At 30.1% G+C, this 26,539-nt stretch overlaps 2 protein-coding genes across 3 annotated transcripts; one reads left to right on the top strand and one right to left on the bottom strand.

Moving 5' to 3' along the window:
- Positions 1–9,416: 9,416 nt before the first annotated feature.
- LOC114193503 (ethylene-overproduction protein 1-like) lies at positions 9,417–13,763 on the top strand. 2 transcript variants are annotated; one of them, XR_003606273.1, is made up of 4 exons: positions 9,417–11,558; positions 11,756–12,047; positions 12,165–12,443; positions 13,151–13,434. XR_003606273.1 is itself a non-coding variant. In XM_028083330.1 (4 exons), the coding sequence occupies exons 1-4, from the start codon at positions 9,622–9,624 to the stop codon at positions 13,369–13,371; spliced, it is 2,760 nt and encodes a 919-aa protein (XP_027939131.1). In that variant the 5' UTR covers positions 9,422–9,621; the 3' UTR covers positions 13,372–13,763. The 2 variants fall into 2 exon arrangements, 1 of the variants encoding a protein (XP_027939131.1); XM_028083330.1 differs by having other exon boundaries at positions 9,422–11,558; positions 12,134–12,443; positions 13,151–13,763.
- A 315-nt stretch (positions 13,764–14,078) lies between these two features.
- Positions 14,079–19,778, bottom strand: LOC114193504 (probable inactive receptor-like protein kinase At3g56050). The gene is made up of 9 exons (XM_028083331.1): positions 19,628–19,778; positions 19,358–19,502; positions 16,741–16,812; positions 16,517–16,660; positions 16,296–16,436; positions 15,517–16,058; positions 15,194–15,384; positions 14,985–15,117; positions 14,079–14,791 (listed from the first exon to the last, which is right to left on the bottom strand). Exons 1-9 carry the CDS (start codon positions 19,725–19,727, stop codon positions 14,193–14,195), a joined length of 2,067 nt encoding a protein of 688 aa, XP_027939132.1. The 5' UTR covers positions 19,728–19,778; the 3' UTR covers positions 14,079–14,192.
- Positions 19,779–26,539: the final 6,761 nt, after the last annotated feature.

Here is a 26,539-nt window from a genome sequence, read left to right on the forward strand (position 1 = left end):
AACTATATTATTCATGTTTATTTATTTTTCAAATCTAACTATTTTTTACAACTTAATATATGTTTATTTCATGAAATGCATGTTTATGAACTTTGATTAGAGTCATTCTTGTATATTTTTATAGGACATGATGTTTGTGCTTATGTTGCTTAAAAAAAAGTCTCAAGAAAATCCTTATTGAATATTAAGATAACAAGGTTAGTTGGATGTGAATATTTATTTCAAGAGATTCAACAAAGAAGATAAAATGATTCCAATAAATGAAAGAAATGAACAAAGACAATAAACACAACGTAATAGGTGGAAGCATAAAATGAACATAAGAACTTGAAATAAAAGAACAATGAGGGTAAAGAAAGAGGATAGGGAAGGTGACACGCCACTTGGGGATATTTCACATCCCAAGATAAATTATGGTTGTCACAACTTGAACCAAAGTTTAAGATAAGAGAAAGGAGATAAGTTCACTCTAGAAAGAGAGACACGCAAAAAATGACTATAATAACTTTAGTTCTTCATCAACAAGCAATTACAAGTGGAGGAGATGTCCTCTTAAATAAACAAAGAAAGGAACCTCCTAACAATTATACAAAGATGAGGACTACCTAACAAAATCAAAAAGTATCTTCTAGAAATCTAATGATTAGGAGAGGGGTGGTACAAAAGAGAATATTTTCAAAATCTTTAAAAAAGTGAATTCTCTCACTTCCAAGTGTGCACAACGATCCCCACTTCAACTTTCAATGATGTCTCCTCAGCAAAACTGGGGGTGTGTTAAGTACACTCCCTTGGACTAGCTTCATTCCTTTAGAAGGTGACAACTTCAAACAGGGAGCTGTCATTAGTAAAACTACAAAACACAATACATGAGTCTAGAATTTATTTAAGACAAAAATTAAACAAACTAATAGAAGAAAGTAAAGAAACTTCTCTCCTAATCATACTTATTTTCCTTAAACTATTTTCTCCATCTTTAATAAGGGTTATAGACTCGTTATAACTCATCCACCATTCTCAATTGTTCTTACTCCTTATTTATTACAATATTGAGTTTAAATAAAATAATAAGTATTTACCATTAATATTTCAATAATTTCTATATATTTACTTTCAAACGCTCAATTATTTATCATGCAAAAATGTTTAATTATTTATTACAAATAATATATAATATGTCTTTTCTCACATGTCACTTATTTCTTCAACATCTTCGATATCCGAAAACATGTACACAAATATCCAATTGTAATCTAGTACATGTAAATGAAAATATACAGTAAAAGAAAAAAAATCATCCAAGCACTGTTAAATTGATAATTACTCGACTTCTAAATCTACTATTTAACCAATCAAGCACTTATATAATCGAGAATTAAAGTTGAAGTTTATTAAACTAAGAATATATTTGAGAACATATGTAAAGAGTGGATTAATATACAATCCTATACAGGAAATAGTATGATCGTTTCTGGATCTGAATCCTCAAGAAGCATGACACGAATAAATCAGAGAAGAACACGAAATTAGACAGAGATGGAGGACGCCACAATCTAGCAGATTAATAAGTCAAGTGAAGATTTGTCACAAAGATAAGATATTAATCTTTAGTAAGAACAAGAGAATCCTCTCTTTAATGAAAATCAATTTCAATATATGAGTAAAAGTGGCTACATTGTTTTTGGTACCTCTATATATAGACACATAAGTTTAAGGAGACCTAAGAACCCTACAAGAAGGCCCAAACCCAAAACATACACTAATTTATGAAGGAAAACCCAAAGCCCAAAAACATAGAACATAACTAATTTCTAAAAGAAAACCCAAAGTCTAAAAACATCAACTAATTTTCCTAAAAACTATCTTTCAAATGTGTTTTAAGCCATGATTTTCATATTCTTTGAGGAGCCTTTAATAATTTTGATCTTTCAATCTCTTGCTCTTACCTTTGTCATAGGTCCTTTTAAATTGTAAAGGTTCTTGTATGGAATCTTTGAATAGTCCTCTATCATTGCATCATTCTTCAAGAAAATTTATCTCCAAATTTGTATCATTTGAAAGTTGAGAGATAATCCTCTATCATATTTTTTTCTTAAATGAATTTATCCTTAAATTCGTCTTACTTGAATATTCCTTATCATGGATAATTACAGTCCTCAAAGAAAGTTGCGTTTGGTGCGGCACGTTTAATTTTGTACATGATGAAATGAGAAAGACGAAGTGCATAATGAAGAGGAAGCATCCACATTTGCATGGAGGTGAGGAATCGCTTTCCAAAAGCTAGTTTGAGTGATTTGGACAGTGGGACAGCAGAAGAGAGAGAAGAAACAACGTTGAGTGGTGTCACATGGCTTTAGTATATATTCACCATTCATTGCATTCTTCATGCCAACAAATTATTCTTTTCTGTCTACGTCTAATTATTCACCCAATTCTACATGCTTCACCATCCTTCAAAACAATTAAATTATTTATAAAAAGGAATTGCTAGATCTAATAATTAGCTTCATCAATGTCCACATTTTTTTTGTTTTTATCACTTTATTTAGTGATGATGGACATGCATATCCAGGCATATTCACGTGTTGATTCTTTTATATATATAAAGGGACAGGTTTAAAAGTGGTAGAATAGTCTTAATATTTTTTAACAAAAGTCAGAGTTTATCAATTCAATTAATTGATAGATTGAAGTTAAATTAAATAGATTAAATTTAAAGAATTTTAATGTAATTTAAGAACCAATGTTGACGCTTTTTGTATTACTTTCTTTTGATGTACTACATTATATTTAGAATTTTGGTTTAATTATTTTTTCGGTGCCTGATTTTGTTTAAAAATATTTTGTCCTCTTAGTCTCATTTTTTTAAAAATATATAATTTGGTTACTTTTGTTACATTTTTTCAAGTAAATCAAAATTCTTTTAATTGCACCAATAAAACAAACTATTTTTATAAACATTCTTCTTGAAATTATTTTAAAGCTATATACAATGCTTTGCTTTTTTTATCCTTATCCTCCAACCCATCAAATTTGATGAATACAAATGAGTCATACGTTAAGAAAAAATGAAAAATTGTATAAAAAAATAAAAATTATTCAAATGAAACAAATTTAAGATGTAAAGAGAGAAGAAAAGATGATTTTTTAGGATATTTCGTTAACTAAGAGTTTATATTATTTAACACTTAAAATTCATGGTTAAAAATTCTCTTATAACAAAAATTAAAAGTGTTTAAAAGAAGCATAAAGTCTTATTAAATGGTTTAATTTAATAAAATTTAGGTTTACATTTTTTCAAAATGCAATACCTCATCTGAAAAAAATTGCACAAATGACAAAAAAAAAAGTGTGCATTTGATGTTGTAAAGAGAAAGAACAAATAAATTTGATGGATATCAAATAACTTATAATCTAAAAAGAATGAAGAATTATATACTAAAAGAAGTTCTTGAAGTAAAATGGAAGAGAAAACCAATAAAAATAGTGAATATAAGAATAAGATTTTTAGGTTAGTAAATAAACTAAATGTATTTTAAAGATTTAAAACGATAACTAATTTGAAAATGAGAAGATGTATACATATATCCTTTTCACCATATCTATTTAAAAAAATTGAATATTATTTATATCCACACTCATATCTGAACAACTTGACTTTCAAAACTGAAAATAGTTTGAAAAATACTTATAAGATAAATTTATTTGTTATCTTATACTAAATAAAAATGAAAAAAAAATCATAAAAATAACTCACAAAATCACTACTAAATATGTTAAATACAATATATTCTTTCTTATACGTGCATACATGTGTATTTTTACCGCTTGTAGATGAATATATATATATATATATATATATATATATATATATATATATATATATATATATATATATATATATATATATATATATATATATATATATCATTACTAAAATCTTTTGTAAAAAGTATGTTCACTTGAATGAATTGGTTCGAGAGAGGGAGAATAAATGAATTTGAGTAGATTTGAGAGTGAATTGTGTATTTCTTTTTCAAGAGATTTAAAGGTAATAGTCAAAAGTAAAATTTGTGATTGATTTGATTAATGTGATAGATTAAAAAAATATTTTAATAGAAATAATACATAGATGACCATTTTTCCCTTTATATAATATGTAGTATAAATTGATAGTTATATAAGTTACATTTATTTTGTTAATTTTTTTAACCACTAAAATTGAAAAAGAAAATTAATAAAATTAATAAAATAATATATATTTTTCATAGTGCATTGTAATAATAAGGTTAAAATACTCTATTGGTCCACGTTTTTGTTCAAAAATCTCAATTAGGTTTTAAGATTTTTTTTAGTCTCAATTAGGTCCATATTTTTTAAAATGCGTAACAATTAAGTCCCGTTAGTATGGTGGTAACGGTGTTAAGGATGTGCCACGTGTCAGTTCCTATTTTTTTTTATTTTTGATTTTTTAATTTTTTTTAATTATTCATGTCACGTGTCACATTAATATTGTACCACGTGTCAAGTCAGTTAAGGTGACACGTGTCAAATTATTGTCTGAATCTCAATTTGGTCATATATTTGTTATTTTGATTACATTTCAGTCCATTTATTTTAAAATTTTAAATATATTTATTTAAACTTTTTACAAAATTATTTTAAAATTTTATATTTAAATTTATAAAATTATTATTTTTAAACCAACTCTAACATTTGTATATAAATTATTTAAAATAATTTTGTAACAAGTTAAAATAAATATTTTAAAATTTAAAACAAAATATAAGTAAAGTTTAATGTAAAATAAAAATTAAATGAACTTAATATTAAAATGTTTAATAAAAATATCATTATAAAATTTATATAAAAGTTAAATTTAGTCTCAATTTGGAGAAGATGAAATTGAAAATTTTAAAAAAATGGACTGAAATATAATCAAAATAACAAATATATGAACCAAATTGAGATTCAGACAATGACTTGACACGTGTCACCTTACTGATTTGACACGTGTCACCTTACTGATTTGACACGTGACACAATATTGACGTGACACGTGGCACGAATAATTTATATAAAAAATTCAAAAAAATGAGGAGCTGACACGTGACACATCCTTAACACTCTTACCACCATACTAACATAATGGACCTAATTGTTACGCATTTTCAAAAATATGGACCTAATTGAGACTAAAAAAAATCTTAGAACCTAATTGAGATTTTTGAATAAAAACATGGACCAATGGAATATTTTAACCTAATAATAAATGTTACGAAGCAATTCTAAAAGACATTTTTTTCTTTTTTCTTTCTATTGCACTAGGGGATTGGTGGATCTACGTATAAAGACAGAATCGAATTTGTAGAGAATGTGATAGAATCCTCTTCATTTCATGCCCATATCCGTTCCAGCCATATATGGGATCAAATCCCTTCTCTTAACGCGATACTAGATCGTTTCCAACATTACATGGATCAGATCCTTTGTTAAGTGGATTGGTTCCACACACGACTAGATCAGATTCAGTACTTTGTTTATTTTCTCCTCTATTTCAAACCTTATGAACGACCACTTCATGCATGAATGATACTCCATTATTCATCACCAGGGTCTTCTCAGTGCACTTCACAATTCATTATATCAACCACGCACACACCCACACACACATAAATTTCACACAATCAAAAGGTATTGAAAATTACTGACCTAAAATGGCACCAACACAAGACGACTCTCTCCACCAAAGCCAAAAACCAAGACTGGCTTCTCCTCCTTTTCCAACTTATACACCACACCTGCCACATATACCAACTTTCTAACTTATTAAATTTAAATTTAATGGCTATTCTCCACTTAAACAAAGTTCAAATGTAACATGTGTGGTCACTCTATGTCGGGCATGTTGCTTCTTCTTTATACTGGAATCTCACACAGTCTCACCAATGAATATTGAACAACATACCATGCTACATTGCTACATGCACGTGAATAAAGCATGAGATGGTCTTTGGTCAAATTATGCTCTCAAATCTACTCCCATTAGTCAAGATTATAAAAGTGGTGCATCCCGCAAATACTCGCTTTCACTCACTCTTGAATCAATGTAAACAAACATAATAGTCACCTCCTATTTAATCTTACCATTTCCTTTGAAACAATAAATAACCTCAAACGAACAGAGCATAAGATATATGTTAACCTCATATTTTAATATCATATACCAATATTTGTTGCAGGGTGCACAATTTTTCTGTTATGGAGACAAGGTGGGTTGAGTTACAATCCAAAAGTGAGATTTTTAGTGAAACAACTACTGAAGGAGAACCTTTGCAAGTAACATCAATTATCGTGTAACAGAAATCAAATAATCTGAATCACAATCGAATAATAGCATAATCAATCCAACAATATTAATATTATATAAATTAATTTGTAAATTGATAATGTTTGATTTCTAATTATGCATCTATATAATGAATACTTTATTTACTTCTCCATTAGTAGTATCACCCGAACAAAATGAAAAAAAAAAAAAAACATAGCAACTCCATTTACCTGAAGCCAAAAATAACAGAAAAAAAATAAAAGGTGATTTATGATATAGACACTTAACCAATATTCACAAATTCATTAATTAGAATGGTGGTGGGTCCACAGCCAAAGTTGACTTGATTCACAATGGCTTGCTTTGGTTGGATGAAGAAGTTGAAAATAATAATTGAAAAACAGAAAGCGGGAATTTCAAAGCTTATTTTTTAATTTGTGAATTACATCTATATTCGAAAATGTTATGACCTGTTTGGTAGCGAAAAGACCACTTAACCACAAAAATAATTGGAATAGTTTAACCACCTTTGCTTCTCTTCCAAATCCACCCAAACCAAAGCCAAAATTTGCGCCTTAATCAATAAAAAAAAAGGATCAGATCAAATTATCAATGTGTTTAACAATATCTAAAAGTAACACATCCATAATTTACCTTAAAGCAAACATATAAAAATAATTATGGATATAAAAATGTACAAGCAAACATTTTCAATTATGTTAATAACATAATCTACTCATAGATAAAAAAACAAATGAAATGTGAGTCAGGATATCTCCGGTTACACTTGATTTAGTTTTAATTCAATATAAAATTTGAATTAAATTAATATTATATTAATATTTTCAAATACAAATAAATTACATAATTTTCTAGTTAAAAATTATAATAGAAATTTATATAAGATTTAAATAATATAAATATATTATAAAAAACGGAGTTAAATTATAGACAGTTTATTAGTTGTTAACTAAATTTAAATTCATAATATTATATGATTTGACGGATTCATAATTTTCAGTTTCAAATCCAAAAGAAGTATAATAAAAAAATTGATTTTTATGTAAGTTTTCAATTATTTTTTTATAAGCTTAATTTTGAAGAACCCTACTTTACCAATATGACCTAAATAGAAAAATTAACATGGTTATTAGGTTACATGGTTTCCGTGAACACACAATTGGAGTAGTTTATAAGCTAAAAGACAAGATTACTTTATTGTCTGTACTGTCTAAGTACTTTTGGATTAGAAGATGAAAAATAAAGAAAAAAGAAACAATGTAAAATAAAAAGAAAATAAATGAAAAAGGAAGGTATTTAAATTAAGCAATAAAGATTAAAAATACGCAAAAGTGATATAATTTTATTTTATATTAAATAACTCTTTTTATTAATATATTTTATATTAATAACTCTTTTTATTATGATACATATAAGTTTAATTCAATTTTATAATTTGTATTGCATATATATCGATTTGCAACGCTTTTCATTTTCATTCTCACGAGCCTCGTGACTTTTTACGTATTTATTTTTTTCTCAAATTGATTCTTCACTTCCAACTTTATAAAATATTTTTTCCATTATCGTTAACTCAAGTGTTCTGTTTTTTAATAGTCTAAAATCTAGAAGTTATTTCCTAAGTATTATATTTTCATTGTACATCTTAAGTATTATGTATTAAGTCTTACACCATTTATAATGTCATTATTTATAAAAGTTTCTTGAAGTTAAATATTTTTTAACCAATTGCTATTAGAACACTTGAGCTGACATTATATATACACAATAATTATTTGATTTTTATCGCACAAATGAGAAATATCGATGGAAAAGTATTTTTAATTATTAATAAATGGATTAATTGTACTATTGTAGATTTTGTGTGAGGAGTACATAAATTGATATGATACCGTAGAATTTTCCAAATTAATATAAATAATTATGCATTAGGCATATTCTTATTAAAAAACATGCCCCCACTTTTAATTTATAGCTTACAGAGAATAACAAAAAGAATAACTAAATTCATTGATCTTGATTTCTTCTCATCTTCAAGTCGTTTTCATTGAAGTTGGTTACTTGAGTTAATTAACTTTATTAAATGCTAGATGTAAACAAATTAAAGAACTTTACTGTAAATATGAAAAAATACAAAAAAATAAATAAATAATAAATTAACATTTGAAACATTAAAATTATTTAATTATAACTTTTTTATATATCACACGTGGACGTAGCCTTATTCAATTAAATAAGACTATTACAGACAGCAAAACTTTCTCTAAATATTTAACATAGCTAAATTACTAAAAATGAGACTCAACATAAATGTTATACATACATACATATATATATATATATATATATATATATATATATATATATATATATATATATATATCCCATGTCAATTCATTCACACATTCGAAAACTACAATCTCCTTACTTTAAAATCTAAAATCGAAATTAAACCCACTTTAAATTATTTTATAGCCAAAAACTTTAGTATATTCACAATGAGATTTATTTTCTTATTTAAACATTAATTTTCGAATAAATAGTAGATGGACTTTTATAATGATGATGAATTTTATTGATTACATTTTGTTTTTTCATTAATTTAACATTTAAATACAAATAGTAACATATTAGATGTTTTAAAAATTGAAATTGATTACTAGTATTTATATAGACATTTTAATTAATAAAATCTAATAATTAATTATCTTAAGAATTTCAGTATTCTTATACTTTATGTCATAGATAGAATATTTGACAATTTCCAACAATAACACAACACAAATATGTATTATTTAGAAATTAATTAAAACAATAAAAAATGCTCAATATATCCTATCATCATGCAACAATTTCAGAACTATGACTCACTCGTGATAGAAAGCCTCAAATTAACACCTTTTTAAGATGCTGAGTTCTGTTTAGACCACTTTTTCTCCCACCAATGCAAAACAACTATGTAAAAGTAAAACACTCGTACCAAAGCAAAAAAGCATTCTTTTTCAGCTGTAAGCTATTTTGTTGTTGGGTTGGGTGCTGCAAGCTCTTCCCCCCCCCCCCCCCCCCCCCCCCCCCCCCATCTCTCTCTCTCTCTCTCTCTCTCTCTCTCTCTGATGGGTTTTGGTTTTGAAAGCAGGTAGAAGGAACATCTTTTACTCAAATCACGCCCCTAGTAGCCTAGCTTATGGGCACGCCAAAGTTCAGCTTTTTATCCCAACAGGGGCTTCAAGGCAACGACTGTGTTCACTGAGAAAAAGAAAAACGGAAGAAAAATGCGTGGCCTGAAGCTCGTTGAACGCTTCAAGAGCACCCAAGTTCATGCCCTCAATTCAGAAGGCACTAGCAGGAGAAACAAGGCCACAGGGGGAGCCATAACAATCAGATCACTGGTGTCAAAGTCCAAATCCAACACCACGAAAACCTCAGCAGTTGCAAACCATGTTGTTGTTCCTCTTCAGCTCCCATATGCTGACTCTCTTGAGCCTTCCATAGAACCTTATCTTAAACCCATCAACCTCGTGGAGGCCTTGGCAGAACTTTACCACAGGCAAGAGTGCTGCCTTCAATCTGAGAAAGCATCACTTTCTGTGGAGCAGTTCACTTTGTTGCGCAGCCTCGGAGACCAGAAGCTTCTTAGGAGATGTATCAGAACAGCACGGCAAAACGCTGGGGATGTGCTTTCCAAGGTTGTGCTTTCGGCATGGTTGAGGTTTGAGAGGAGGGAGGATGAGCTTGAGGGTTTGTCTTCAATGGAGTGTGGTGGTTGTGTTATTGAGTGTCCGAAGGGGAATTTGGTACATGGGTTTAGTCCTTGTTCAATCAATGATAGGTGCCAGTGTCCGCAATGGACGAAACAGGAAACTAGCACGGAAGAAAGTGTGCGTTTGGGTTTGCCGGATGAGGAAAATGATATTTCTTTTTGCATTGGGAGTGAGGAAATTGATTGTGTTAGGTGGAGAATTGCAGCTCTATCTGACACTTTTAAGGCTATGCTTTATGGTGGCTTTGCTGAGTCCAAGATGAGGAAGATTGTTTTCAGCCAAAATGGGATATGCTCTAAGGGTATGAGGGCTGTGGAGTTGTATAGCAGGGCTAAGAGGTTAGACTTTTTCTGTCCCATGACTATTTTGGAGCTGCTTTCCTTTGCCAATAGGTTCTGTTGTGAGGAGATGAAAGCTGCTTGTGATGTTCATTTGGCTTCAATTGTTGAAAGTGTTGACGATGCATTGATATTTATTGATTATGGGTTGGAAGAGAGAGCACCTCTTCTTGTGGCTTCCTGCTTACAAGTGTTGCTCAGGGAGCTACCAAATTTTTTGTGTAATTCTGATGTGATGAATATCTTTTGTAGTTCTGAGGGAAGGAAAAGGTTGGGCACAGTGGGGTATGATTCTTTCTTACTGTACTATTTCTTGAGCCAGGTGGCTATGGAGGAAAGCAAGGTGTCAAAAACTACAGTTATGTTACTAGAAAGGCTGGGGGAATGTGCTACTGAAAGGTGGCAGAAAGCCCTTGCCTTCCACCAATTGGGGTGTGTGCTGCTTGAAAGGAAAGAGTATAAAGATGCTCAGCATAGTTTTGAGGCAGCAGCTGAAGCAGGTCATTTGTATTCTGTGGCTGGTGTGGCCAGAACCAAGTACAAGCAGGGTCAACCATATTCAGCTTATAAGTTAATTAGTTCTGTCATGTTTGAGCACAAGCCTACTGGGTGGATGTATCAGGAACGTGCTCTTTACAATATGGGAAAGGAAAAAGGGATTGATTTGGATGTTGCAACCGAATTGGACCCCTCTCTTTCATTTCCGTATAAATATAGAGCCCTGCTAAAGGCTGAGGAGAAGCAGATAAGGGCTGGAATTTTAGAACTTGATAAAATAATTGGATTTAAGCTCTCTCCTGATTGCTTAGAATTCCGGGCTAGGATGTTTATTGCACTTAAGGATTATGACAGTGCCATAAGAGATATCAGGGCATTGTTAACTTTGGAACCAAATTATATAACTTCAAATGAAAAGATCACAGGAAAATACTTGGTTCATCTCCTTAGCCATGTGGTGCAGCAAAAGAGTCAGGCTGAATGCTGGATTCAGTTATATGAACAATGGTCTTCTGTAGATGATGTTGGTTCTTTGGCTATTATACATCAGATGCTGGAGAATGATCCTGGAAAGAGTCTGCTAGAGTTTCGTCAGTCTCTACTCCTTTTGAGGTAAACACGTCAGTAAATCATAGCTATAGGAAGTATATTTATGGCATTTACTTCTAGAGTTCATAACATTACATGGTGCTCTTTTGGTATCTAAGGATTTGATTTATTTTGAGTGTGTTAATGCTTTCTGGTCTGTTTCAAGACCAGTAAATAAAATGCTATAACAAGAGAGTTTCTCACATGTATGAATTTCATAGGTTAAACTGTCAAAAGGCTGCAATGCGCAGTTTGAGGATGGCGAGAAACCATTCTAGTTCAATGCAAGAAAGGTTAATTTATGAAGGATGGATATTATATGATACTGGCTATAGGGATGAAGCGCTGGCTAGGGCTGATAGATCAATTACAATTCAGAGATCATTTGAAGCCTATTTTCTAAAAGCATACGTGTTAGCAGATACAAGTCTGGATCATGAATCTGCTTCTTACGTTATCGAACTTCTGGAAGAAGCACTTAAATGTCCTTCAGATGGTCTTCGGAAAGGACAAGTTAGTGACCTCATTCTCTATCCCTATTATTGATTAAGTCACTGTTCTCCTCCAGTCATTTGATTGTCTTCTGCAATATTTTGTAGGCACTCAATAACTTAGGGAGTATTTATGTAGATTGTGGTAAGCTTGATCTTGCAAAAGCATGCTATGAGAACGCCCTTGCAATTAGGCATACACGAGCTCATCAAGGTTTAGCACGTGTTTATCATCAGAAAAACCAAAGAAAAGCTGCATATGATGAGATGACCAAGCTAATTGAGAAGGCAGAGAGCAATGCCTCAGCATATGAGAAACGATCAGAATACTGCGACCGTGAGATGGCAAGGGTTGATCTGAATGTTGCAACACAACTGGATCCATTAAGGACATATCCGTATAGATACAGGGCAGCAGGTATTTAACTTATCTTTCATTCTTTACCATCTGTCATGTGCTTTTTAATTGGAGACAAATGTTTATTTAGTAATATGTTTGTCATGAGTCTTGACATACTAATCTAGATTTAGTTGTTTTCATCAAACATGCTTTCATTTATTGTGGAAAACTTTGTTAAACACGATGAACTATTTTTATTTTGGAACTTGATGTTACTCGGTCTTCATAATTTCATAAACCTATTTCATATGTAACTAACAAGACATTCCTTACATGTTGGATTTCTTGGCATGGCCACGCCCTGAAGCCTCTAGATTCGTGACTATGTTCTGGATGTATTTAAATGTGTGACTATTTCCTGTGTTACTTGTTCAATTTGTACTTTAGTTACTAAGTTGTCCATCTATATTGTCATTAATGAGTTGACTGGATTGGTATTCTGGATGGCAGTTATTTAAGCATTTTTACTTGTTTGGGTGGTCCTCAATCTTTGAAGTTGCCATGATCACCCACTTGACACTATTGCTATTGTGGTTAAATATAGATTGAGACCATTTGCAAATTTTTATGAGAGATTGAGTATCAGTTAACAGAAAAGTATACATCCCGTGCATATTTTTATGATGCTTCATGGTTAAAACCTTGATTTATTTTTGATAAGTAAGCTTGATCAGAGACACAATTGTTAAACTTAATTTCACTCACATGGAATGTGACATGACCAGTGATGATGGATGAGCAAAAAGAATCTGAAGCTGTAGATGAGCTCACCAAGGCCATAAATTTCAAACCTGACTTGCAAATGCTTCATCTCCGAGCAGCATTTTATGAGGCAGTAGGAGATCTATCTTCAGCTCTTCAAGATTGTCAAGCAGCTCTATGCTTAGACCCTAACCATACAGACACGCTTGACCTGTATCAGAGGGCGCGAAAATTAAGCTTTTAATCATAAACGACAAGCACATCAAACGTCTACAATGTGAAGATCTTGGTTAGAAAATTGCTGGGGCATCCCAACTTTGTTAGAGACAAGGAGAGGGGACATACATAATCAAACTGTTGAAATAATGCCCAAACTCCTAAGAAGCAATGCCTGGATGATTCAAGGAAAATATGGAGTCATGTGTTTCACATGATCAAATAGGAGGATGACTCAGGTGTACATCTGAAGATGTTCAGAGCAGTAACCCGTTGTCTAATATAGATTCTTGTGATCCTTGTGCACATAATTGTCTCACTATTCACACATTTGTACAGTGACAGGGTTATGATTATAGAGATTCACACTTTGTTTCCTAAAGTGTATATGTATTGCTCTTGATGAAGCTTTTATTTTTATGTTTCTTGCCAGAGGAAATGGTAATTTGCTTCCAACTCATCACGAGCATTTCCATGCTAGCATTTTAAAAACAAGGAAACATTAGTTACATAAGCTAATATATTCACAGTGAAAAAGTGAATGTGTTTCCTTCTCGTATTGACAAACGCAACAGTCCTTTCCCTGTCCCAACAGCAGTTTCCCCAAGTAATATTCAATGGGGTATTATTAAGGAAGCACTCTCTGTCAATCCAAACATTAACAAAAATCAGTTCCTCTACAATGAGGCAAATGTTATTTGTTCTTTACATCTTTTTCTGCTGTCTTCAAACTAATAGTTTAAAAAACATTAGTATAAACATAAATACTTCAAAAGTGCACGAATTCCAAATTTAGAGTAACTGTACAAATTATCATTACACTTTTATTCGGGTAATAATATCAATGTCTCAACTTGAATCAGTGGACGTAATTGCCATTTCTGCCCACCAAAGTGGTGATGCCTTTGGATTTGCTCCATCAGGCCCCATAGCTGTTATTTCCTTGAGTCTAGATGTAACTTCTTTCATAGTTGGCCTTTTCTCTCGATCTGGTTGTACACAGTTTCTCATTACTTCAGACCATTCTTCAAGCTCTTCTTCCTGCAAAGAGTTCAGTCTTGGATCAACAACATCTCTCAAGGATTTCCCCCACCTTAAATATTCTGCTGCCCAATCTGCAAGAAGTTCGTTGTTCCCTGCAATGGGGATTTTCCCCGTAATCAACTCAAACAATATTATTCCGAAGCTGTAAACATTGTCCTTGGCATCTGCTGATGATGTTTCCAAGAGTTGTGTGGTTGCAGACCCATTGTTTGCAGCACACACGTCGTTCCATAAGCTAAGATCTGATATTTTAGCAGCATAATCTTCAGTAAGGTATATAAATGAAGATTGCAGGTTTCTATGGGAAATGGAGGGTTTTAGGTCATGCATATACTCTAGGCAGTAGGCTATTCCCATAGCTATCCTCATTCTCATAGTCCAATTTAGTTCTTCTGCTTCTCTAACTGCAGCATATGCAAGAATAAAGTCAACACTCAGAACAACTTTAAGTGCATCTTTCGCAAAAAAATTTCAAGATGTCAGGGATCTAATGAATAACTTTTTGCCACAAAAGACAAGCCTTTTACTCACAGTTTGGTTGCAGAAGTGAGGTTGTTATGAACCTGAAAAGTAAAATATGAACAGAATATCACTTACTGTGTATATGCTCAAAGAGTGTTCCATTTGGAGCGTACTCAAACACCATCATTCTTGAGAACGGCTTATTCTCTTCACAGTACCCAATTAGATTCACAAAATTCTTGTGATTCACTCTAGATAATGTTGCTATCTGCAATCATGCAAAAATAAGAAGTAGGACCTGGATGATAAATGTGATGAATTTGCTACAGTTGTTGAGAGCATACCTTATTTCGGAATTGAGCTTCCATGCTTTTTGACCATTTTTGAGCTGTGTTCACTGCAGAGGATGCTACAGCTATCTCGACTCCACTGGAGAGAGTCCCCTTATACACAGTTCCATCAGGAAGCGAACCGATAATGTTGCTGAAATATTCACAAGCTGCTTCAATTTCTCCTCGTTTGAGACTTGGCACACCTTAATCACGCACAATAAATGAGTTAACTCAATCCGATCTAAAGATATAGTTCTAGAAAACTAACTTCATTCTTTGACTTTACAATGCAGTGCATAAGATCCAGAATGACCTATTGCAAACATAAAAATTACCTTTTACAAAGGCTTTCTGCAGCTGGCCACTCAATCCTGTGGACCAAGGTTTAACCGTCACAACCTTCCTACTTCGGAAGCAAGCAAAAATAGTGGCTGACATCAAAATCAATAAAGAGAAACCCCCAACTGCAGACCAGATTATCGTCGAGTGATGTATTTGATTGGAATTGTTTGTGTTCCTTTGGGTAGAAAATGGAGAAGGGCTAGGTGCTGGAACCCAATTAACTGGTGGTGTAGTCACAGAGAGAGGAGTGTTTGCTGGTGGTGATACGTCTGGAGTTGGTAACACTACAGGCGAAGGAGTGAAAAAACTATCTGAGGGAGAAGGTGATGGCGAATATGAGGGACTTTCTGACGGCGAAAGTGACGGTGGTGATGAGAAAGGCTGAAAATTTGGTGGAAATGAAAAAGGGAAATGCGATGCTAATTGTTTAAGTATCCCATGGTTAAAATGCCTTTGGATTTTGGGTGTACTAGCAGCATTTGCTCCTTTGAGAAGTTGCCTCCTGTCTGCTCTATCCCCATGTTGGCCAATGTGCCTTAGACAAATTGTTACAAGTAAATCATTTCTAACTTGAACTGTAGATTAACTTTACAATGAATAAGCACGCTTTTAGCAATATTATTAGACTGATGATTATTTTCATGGTAGAGCTACGTTAGGGTAAAAAAGTTACGTCATTCAACCATTTACTGAGGAAGATGTTCATCGAATCCAAATTCTAAAATTGATAACTCAGAAATTTGTTTTGTGAAATCTATCAGTATATGCTCACCATAAACTACATCTGCCAACATATGCTTCTCCAGTAGGGGTGGCACTGGTTAGTTCTTCATTAGCATGAAATTCAGAATTCATCTTGAGCTTATACAGCTCTGGAGTTAAGTTGGTCAGATGGTAATTGTTGTCCAATAGACTGTAGTATAAATTTGGCGGTATTAGTGAACCAAAGAACAAGACAGAACGAAAATATTTGACATGAAAGGATTAACTTACAGAGTGGTTAGGGATGGCATGTTGCCATGATCAAATGGAAGTGATCCACTGAAGTTGTTATGTCCCAAGTCAAGGACTTCCAACTCCTGCAAGTATAGGATCTCCTCAGGAATTTCTCCAAAGAAAGAATTGTTGCGCAAAATGCTGCGGAGAATACAAAGTGTACAAAGTTGGTCAAGGAATACTTATTTGTAAAACAAGCATTGGCATGAGCACCATCTTACATTGATTTTATATGAGCCAGCATTCCAACTTCTGGTGCTAGTGTTCCTTCAAGACAAAGGTCTTTCAAATTCCTGCAAGTTGAATATTCATCACCAGAATTAATTGTATGTTTTATTGCGCACTAACTGGTAGAAAATGTGATTTAAATTTCTTTATTTTTGGTTAACATTGACCTCGCCCCTATACTTTTAAAATGGTGATTTTGTTCTGTAGTTTTTTTTTTTTTTTTAGAGATAATTTCATGCATGTTCATAAAGAAATACGAAATTCTGCGATTATGAAAAATACATGGACCTAAATCATCTTTTTTGAACTACAGTAAGACTAATTTTAATTAGAGTGCTAAAGAGTTTTTTATCCTTAGAAAATCATGCAACTTTTTCTTTGTTCTTTTACAAATATACTTGTAAAACTTCCTTGACCTATGTCTCTCTTCTCCTAATTCTTCTGTATAAGAAGAAAAATATCACTCAGTTAATCGGAAAAATAGAAGAGGTAAATATAAAAATAAAAAAAATTGATCTAGTGTTTATAGGTTGTCTTGCTAACACTAACGCATTATACTTTATTTTGAAGTAAATACTGCCTTGTAGTAAAATACCAAATCCAAGAAAACAGTTATACTTAATAAAACAGAGGAAAATTATTCGGTTCAGACATCACAAAGTATTTTGAAAGATAGCAAGCCATAGTTTTCATTTTAGATCCTGTATTAAAAAAAAAAAAAAGTAATTAACCCAAATGTTTATGTTTGTAAATATTTACTCACCTTGAGAACTGACATCCATATCATCTTATAACATTTTACAAAATGAAGATCTAATCTATTATAAAAAATATAAAATTACGAATTAAAGTTAATGACATTTAGAATATTAAAAATTAAAATCAAAGTAAATTTTTACAAGTTAGATCCAGAGACGGAACAACCAAGGGCTTACTGGGTGCCCCCTGACATTTTTATTTATTATACACAAATGTAATAACTATTTTAGACAAAAAATTGATTCACATATCATAGTGTCCTTTATCATTATTCCTATTTTTTTTTCTTTTATAATTTTATTACTATTTAAAAAATTATAAATAACTGTTTCTTCAATAAAATGACTTAATATTCAAATATTTATCAACCTTTGTTAATAATTATTAAGAATTAATATATTTTAATTCAATTTAATATATTTTTATACCATAATCAATAGCATTTTTTACTAAAGGAAATATAATTAATGTATCAAAGTCCTTGGTAAAATTAATAATTGTTATGGTAATATTGAGTACTTAAATATATTTAAAATTGTCTCTTACATAAATATGCATGTTATCATATATTCTTTAAAATATAAAAAATACTGATATGATGTTTAGCGTTTTATATTTATTAAATAAATTTAATTTTTAAATAATTGATTCTACTCTTAACTCTTAGTTTCATTATAAAAGAAAAACAAAAAGTAAATGATAAATGTACCATTCTTTAGGTATTTTTAGGTTTGAATGATAACTTTTATGAAGGATGACCAAAAGCAAATTAAACATGATAACTTGTATGAAGTAAGCATTATCTATACAAATTATTCTACACAACTCTCATATAATAACATAATACATAATTGAAAGTTCAAAGAATGAATTACTTAATCCTGAAAATCAAAGAAATGAATATTTAATTTTGCACATGATTTTTTAATACTTTATTGTTTTACATGATTTTTTAAAATTACCTAAAATATAATTATTTACTTCTTCGTCACATGAAGAAATCAAGTACTTACAAAACTTCAACAAATAAAATAATATTTACTACCCATTCTGAACTTTTCTTTCTCCTCTTTAATTGCTTTTATATTCCTCAATCCGTTTATATATGATTTTTTTACTAATTATGTCATTTTTCTTGCAACAGGGGTTAGACGGTTAGAATTTCTCGTAGCAGAACAATTTGTAAGAGGTTTATAAAGTACAGAAGTTGCAGTTATTGGGCTAAGAAGATCTTCTATATCATTTTCCATTTTCATTATTAGAAGAAGACCAGGTTTCTCTGCCGGCCACTTTAAGATCAAAATCAAAGGCTAATGGACCCCTCTGTTCATTATATATAGCCAAAATTCCGTTCAAACGTGGCTTAAAACAGTGGCAAAAACAACGTCACCAGTCACCAAAACTAATCAATTTCATCTTTAATAAATCCAAACGCAAGTTTCAGGTCACACTTGATATTAGTGACACCTCCTCTCATTCCTCTCATCAATTTTGTTAATTATCATTTCCAAAGATAGAAATGAAATTACTATTTTTGGTTTCAATTTTTTGTTTCAAATGAAATATCTGATTATAGCATCAAGAGCAAAAGAATTCTATTACCTATCCTATCTTCCAGAATTATCTAACAGTCAATGGGTTTACATTTTGGAAATACTCGAAAAGTTTTTAACAGAATCCGTTTTATTTCACATAGTGGTGGCATTGCATGTTCATATTTGTTACATTAACTAATTCAATTTTAAATTACAAATTTTAAAATAATTATTACAAAAATTAACAATCCTTAATTGTTTTTATTTTTTTTACTTTACAAATGTGAGAAAAGAGATGAGAAGAGAGGTTACTTACAAGGTCACAACATTACCGTGAGAAGAGCACTCCACACCGAACCACGAGCATGGATTCATAACGTCACCATTCTCGCCACTCCAGCTTGATAAAGCCCCCTGCGGGTCCGTCACCACACTCTCCTTCAACGCCAGCAGCGCCAAACCTGCGCCATCAAAACGACACGCCGTTTCGTAAACTTAACCACAATCTCCACTTCCGATCACCGAAAACTCGCTCAACAAAAAACAACCACTCAGCGCCGTCGTTTCGGTAACCACCATTATTTACCTTCGCTCTCGAGCGTCGAACAGAGACTCTGTTTATGGCTCAACGCCAGAAACAGAGCCAGCACCGCCGGCAATAACTTCAACGGAGTGAATAGTGCCATGTGAGACGGTGAAGGAAATTATTCACCGTTCTGGTCAAGAGAAAGAGAAGGGACTTAGAGAGAGAGAATAAGTGTGGTATCTATCTATATATATATATATACATATACAGCACCATGCTCACAATAATAATAGTAATTTACTTGCTTATCACTGTTTATCTAATATAATTAGCATCGATTATTAATACATTCTTTTTTCAAGTAAAACGTCCAAATCCTGTCATTAGCTAATTAGCGATTGATGTTAAAAAAGATTTGTCAGTTTTTTTAATGCATTATAATGCTAAATTAATATGAATCAAGTAATTTTTTTAATTACGTGTCAGCATCCTACCATATCTGTGTGCAGTGTGAGTCGTAGCTGCAGACAAATGCTTAAAATTAAATTTCATAGACTGAAGGCTACAATAAAGTCTACTTAGGTTGAACTGATTAATGGGTTTAGTCACCGGTTTGTTAGTTCGACCAACCGTTTAATAAACAAAATTATTATAGTATAAAAAGTAAGACTTTATTATCCTAATATGTTAATAGAAGTTCATATTGATCCAAAATATTTGTATTGGATTCCATGACCGAAACATTGTGATTTTTACCACAATAACAATTACAAGAAAAGTAGAAGAACAGACAAGATAAAAAGAAAAAACTTTTATTCATATTGAAAGATTTTATATACATAGTCTAATAATTAGAGTAGGAATAAAAATGTTTTATTATAATGTTGTCATTGTATTTTTCTTGTTTCCTATTGTTGAAATATGTTATTGTCAAAAAGTGGTATTATTTATGGAATAAAAGTGTTATACGAATAAATGATTGGATGAAACACTTTTAATGTAGAATAAAAGTTTATGATGTACGGAGATTTACTTTAGAGGATAGTGAGGAATTTAAGTGTGGAGTTAGGATTTTCAACTAAGTGAAAATGAATCAGGTAAGCAATACACAAGAGAAAAAAAAACTTACAAATCCAATTATGAAAAATGAAATATTCAAGTGTGGAGTCAAGAGAAGTAAAGATGAGTGAGGTATACAATATTCATAAAGAAAGACCTATAAATCTTTAAATGCTTTCATCAGAGGAGATGTAAGTTTTTTATATGATTGATTATTGTCCAAAATCCATTATATAAACTACCAAAACTCTAACATAAACCAAAGTGATGTGTTTACTATTTATTAATTATTTCCATGTCGAGCTGAGTTAGTCTAGATAAGATGTAGCTGAGTTATCCCAAGTTAGTTAAGTCAGATTAGAATGAGATCACGCTCAATTGAATTGGGCTAGGTCCACATCAAATCAAGTCAAATTTTGTCGAGTCCAATTAGGGACAGGTCCACATCAAGTTAGGTGTAGGTGAGATCAAGTCAAATCAAATCGGATTTGATCAAGTTTAGTTGAATTTGTGTTAGATTGAGATATCAGGTCCAGACGCTAAACTAAATTGGGTTAATCCCATATCATGTTGAGTTGAATCAACGTAGACTTGGGTCAATCCAAATTACGAAAACTGAATATAAATTTAAGAAAATGAAAGATTTTAAATTGATACTTTTTAGGTAAAAATTAAAATTCTTTAATTTTAAGAAAATCAATTACTCTTACAAAATTCTAGAATTTATTTATTTTTTTCAAAATTCTATATCCAATAACATATTTATCACAAAGCATTTCAAATTTTAAAAAAAACATTATCTTAAAATGTGTTATCCAAACATATTATTAAAATTTTTAATTGAAAATAATGTTAAATCTCTTATATAATTGATTCATGCTCGAAACGCATTATATAAACTACTAAAATTCTATCACAAACTATAATGTGTTGAACACTTTATTTTCATGCATGTAGAGCACACATATTAAAACATTTTATTTTAATTGTTTGTTCAACAAGTATTAAGGCAAAAAAAAATGGTTGCGTCTTGTAAATGAGAAATGTCCGATAATCAAAATTGTCATGTTAATAATATGAATTAGAAATAAAGATGTAATTTATTTATATACCGAAAAATGCAACTTATAGAAATAAAGATATAATATATTTATATAATAAAAAAAGTAACTTATATGGAATAAATATAAAATATTATACTCTTCCCAAATATAAATAATAAAAAAAAACTAGATCTATACTAATTTAAAAAGGTTGTCATAAGATTTGATTTTATTAATTATATTTAGAAAATTACTTTTATAAGTTTCTTTTCTTATCAAGGTATCAAGGAAGGTCCATTAAAAAATTGTATGTGATTGATGTCAATGATGTTTGACGAAAATGAGTTAATCAAGAAAAAAAAAATTGTAAAAGATAACAAAGTTCAGAATTCTGTTTATAAGAAACCGAATTTTAACTTATATTTAGCCAATTTTCTTTTAATTACAGTTCTAAATTCGATTTTTTAGTTTATATGTATTATTCTGGTTTAAACTTTCAATAAATCACCCTCCCACAACCAATTCACCTGAAAATAACTTCAACTAGCTTTTCTAGAATCTACAACCGTGGACTTAACTACACAGACCAATTCATATTAAAAGTATACATAAAACAAGCCAAACATGTTATAAGATTAAATTTTAAATAATCAAAAAGCCTAAACAATAGTATACGCATATAATAAGCCAAACATGTAATAAACTTAAATTCGTAACGTCCCTATCCAATTTCACATCCAAATCCTTAAACTAGAAGAAAAACAATTAACCTTGAACTGCTCCACACAACTTCATATTTGTATCATTTGATTGGAGTATCTATGAAGAGCTTTCTTAGATTTTTTTTTTTTTTATTTTTCGTACCTAATTAAGGCCTGCACAAGACATAAACAATTGAAAGTATATATATGCTAGCCTTCTATATATAACAATAATTACAATTAAGTCTATTAAACTCTTGATTAGTATGATTGTGTGAGTGCCATGTGGACCAAAGTTATGTGAATGTAAGTTACAAAAGATGAAGTCACATTTGCTAATTAGGGTTGAAAAAGATGAAGTCACATTGTCATAGAATGAGTGAGGAAATAGGGAATGAAAAAAAGAATGTGATTACTTAAAAAAGAAGCACATGTTGGGTTTGAGATGTGAAGTGTAATGATCCATTTGGCAAGTAGATGAGAGAAAATGATATTCAACCTTCTTCCATAGTGACAAGAGTTAATGTAAGATCATTGCTCATTATCTTCACCTTTTTTCTTTTTTACAAACTTTGGGATCAAACAAAATTGTAAACTAAATTTTAGGGTTGAAAAATCTTTGGAACACACTTTGTAGCAAGTTATATGAACCTTTGAAATATATTGACTGCGGCTTATCTATATTCTAACTGTGTGTGAAAAAACGATGTTACTATAATATTTTTTTTCTTCAAATCATTTAGTCTCTTGTGATTGAATAAATAATACTTTGTTTGGTTTTGAGCATAAACAAAGAAACTAACAATAATTATTTGTGATAATAATTCAAAGAACTTTGTGGGCATTATTTTATTGTATTTTAACAAAATATTATTTATATCAACATTTGATATTTTTTAAAGAATTGACAATAGTGTTAAAAGTAACTTATATCACAAGTTAATTGAAAATTTAAAATATAATTTATTTTTTTATCATAAAATTTAATTGCAATATTTACTTATCGTAGATTTTAATTATATAAAAGATAAATATAATCAGTAAACCTTTAATAAAGTAACAAATTACTTGATTGAATTATATATATCCAGTTAGGACATACAAAATTACACTTAATTATTTTTTTTTAAGAACTAAGATTTCATTTTATTTCTCTTTTCTAAATTTTTAATCTTTTTCTTTCTTGATATTTTTTAATTTTAGGAAAAAATCATTTATTAAGAATAAAGAAAAATTTAAAATTATAAAAAAACGTTAAAACAATTTTATTAAGACAAAATAATAACTTATCGAAACTAAAAGCATATTTAAATATGTGTATTTACATATGAACGGGTAGGATATATTTTCTTCTTAACATGATTTTTTTTATAAATTAATTAAATAAGAGTAGTATTTTAATATTCAAATTTATTGAGTAAAATAATAAAAATAATATTATTCTTTTTAATCTAGTTCAACTAAAAGAAATGAAAATGAACTAAAAGAAATGAAAATAGTCTGATGAAAGTTATAAAATCTAACACATATGATTAAGGTAATGATGGGTCATGAGGATGAGTAGAGGGATATATAGTGGCGGATGTTTGTCCAATATTTTGAGAGTGTCAAAATATTGATTGAATTATTCTTTCGGTTCATTTTTTCGTCCAAAAATGTTAGATTGGTCATCTAGTTTTTCTAGTCTCAAATTGATCATGATTTTTAAAAAATTGATGCAATTTGATTATTTTCGTTAAATTTTTTGGAGTGAAATAAGGATTTTTCATCAAATTTGACACTGAAATTATGTCAATTACATCAACAAACAAATCATCATTATTCATAGCTTCAATTTTTATGGAAAACCTTAATCAAATTCAAGAAATTTAACAAAAAAAATCAAATTGCATCATTTTTTCAAAAATCGAGACCAAATTGAAACTAAAAAAACTAGAGGACCAGCTTAATATTTTTCAATTAAAATAAAAACCAAAAGAGTAATCCTAAATATTTTATATAAACTAGTAAAAAAATTGGATTTATTTTTTTATGATCATAAAAAATAATAAAATTATAATTATTGTTATTATTATAATTATAAATTTTATAATTTTACTATAATTAATTTTCATTTATAGTGATTAAGTTTAAAAAATAATTAAATAAAAAGATGGTTAAATTAAACAAATAATCACTTAAAAATAATATTAAGAAAATAATTATTTTTATTTAAAAATATTCAAAAATTCAAATTAAAAAATAAATGTGAACAATAAAAAAAGACTTTTTCTTATGTATTGATATAAATATATAAAAAAAAATGTTACAATATAAAATATATTAAAAATATTAAGTTTTTAAAACATACATATAAAATTATATAAGTATAAAAAAATTTAGGGGGTCATGGTCCCTCTTTGTCATATCGTAAATCTGCCAATTGGGATATAACATTAATGAAATATCAATTATATAAGGGGTTAACTCCACCTTCAATATTAAATCTTATAATTGCTATGGTTCATCTTAACGGCTTGCCTGACCTAACCACTAAGGCGAACCTTAAATTCTGATTGGTTTTTGGTTCTTTTGAAAGATGATTACTAGGGAGATACAACACTAATGAAACATAAGTTTGACTCACACATAAGGGGTTGTCATATCTTCAACCTAAAACCTTAAGACAATAGATTTATGGGTCTTTATTCTTATATGATGCTCAACTCTCTGAATTTTACTTAATATGTGACACTTAAACTTTCACTTGAATTTTTGATGAATTTCTCAATAGGTAATATCATCCATCCATGCTAGTGTTGTATATACGGTATGTGTTATTAGCCATATTTTACTAAATCTTCAATATTCTCTTTATCTTTCTCTTTTGATGCTTGATTATCCATATACTTCTTAGTAAGATGTTCAAGAGCCAATGAAGAATAAAATGTTGCCTCAATTAGGGATGGCAATGGGGCGGGGCGGGTACGGGTATCATGATCCCATCCCCATCCCCATAATAAAAATTCATCCCCATCTCCATCCCCAAATCCAACGGGTATACAACTTTTGACCCATCCCCATCCACACCGGGTAACGGGTATTTTCTTATACCCATACCCATACCCATTTTTTTATTGTTCCATATATCAATTAAATATTTTTTATAAAAAAAAAATTAAAAATCACACCAACGGAATCATGATACTATCAAAATATTCAATATTAAAATAACATACTCTTTTTGATTTTCATGATGTCAAATATTAAGAAAAATATTATAATAGTATAAATCTCAAATTAAAGTATCAAATAACAACTAAATAAAATTCAAATAATTATATAAAAGCTAAAAAATTACACATTACTAAAATTTTATAATAACCAAAATATTTATTAATTTTACAAATGATCAGTGGTTTCATTTGCATTCGATCCACCTACACATAGAAAAAAAATGAAAAATTAGATATGATATAATAATTGAAATTGAAAATTTTAATTACTAGAATATAATGTACCTTCTTCATCAGATTCATTTTCACTCATGAGAACATCTTTTCCTTTTAATTTTTTAACACCTACAAACACCAAATGTAGAATATTATATGAGAATTCACAAAAAATACTAACAAAAAATATTAATAAATTTGAGTAACTTACCTAGATGGTTTGAGTTCCATATCCAACTTCTTGTACACATCAAAGCCTCTATAGTAATATGATGAAGTCGACTACGGTGAGAAGTTAATATCTGACCACCAGTACTAAAAGCAGACTCAGAAGCTACAGTTGTTATTGGAATAGCTAAAACATCCCTTGCAATTGCTTGAAGGGTTGGAAACTTTAACCCATTTGTTTTCCACCATGATAGGATATCAAATTCTTGTGTAACCGGCAAATTATCTTCTTCCAAGTAATAATCCAACTCTGTTTTCATAACTGTAGTTCTAGATTTTTTCTTTTTTGCCATAAACTCTAAAAATTCATTCGCATCATTATCAACATCCTTTCCCAACTCCAATGATGTAGCTCTATAAGAAGAAGTTTCATTCTTTTTTGATTGATATTCCAAAACCAAATCATAGCACATTTGACGAATCCTACTAAGTTTCAGATCAAAATCATTACCATACAATTTATAAAAATAATATTCTAACATGTCCATCTTGTACCTTGGATCTAAAACT

This window comes from Vigna unguiculata, chromosome 8 (genome assembly GCF_004118075.2).
Source record: "Vigna unguiculata cultivar IT97K-499-35 chromosome 8, ASM411807v1, whole genome shotgun sequence".
NCBI lineage: Eukaryota > Viridiplantae > Streptophyta > Magnoliopsida > Fabales > Fabaceae > Vigna > Vigna unguiculata.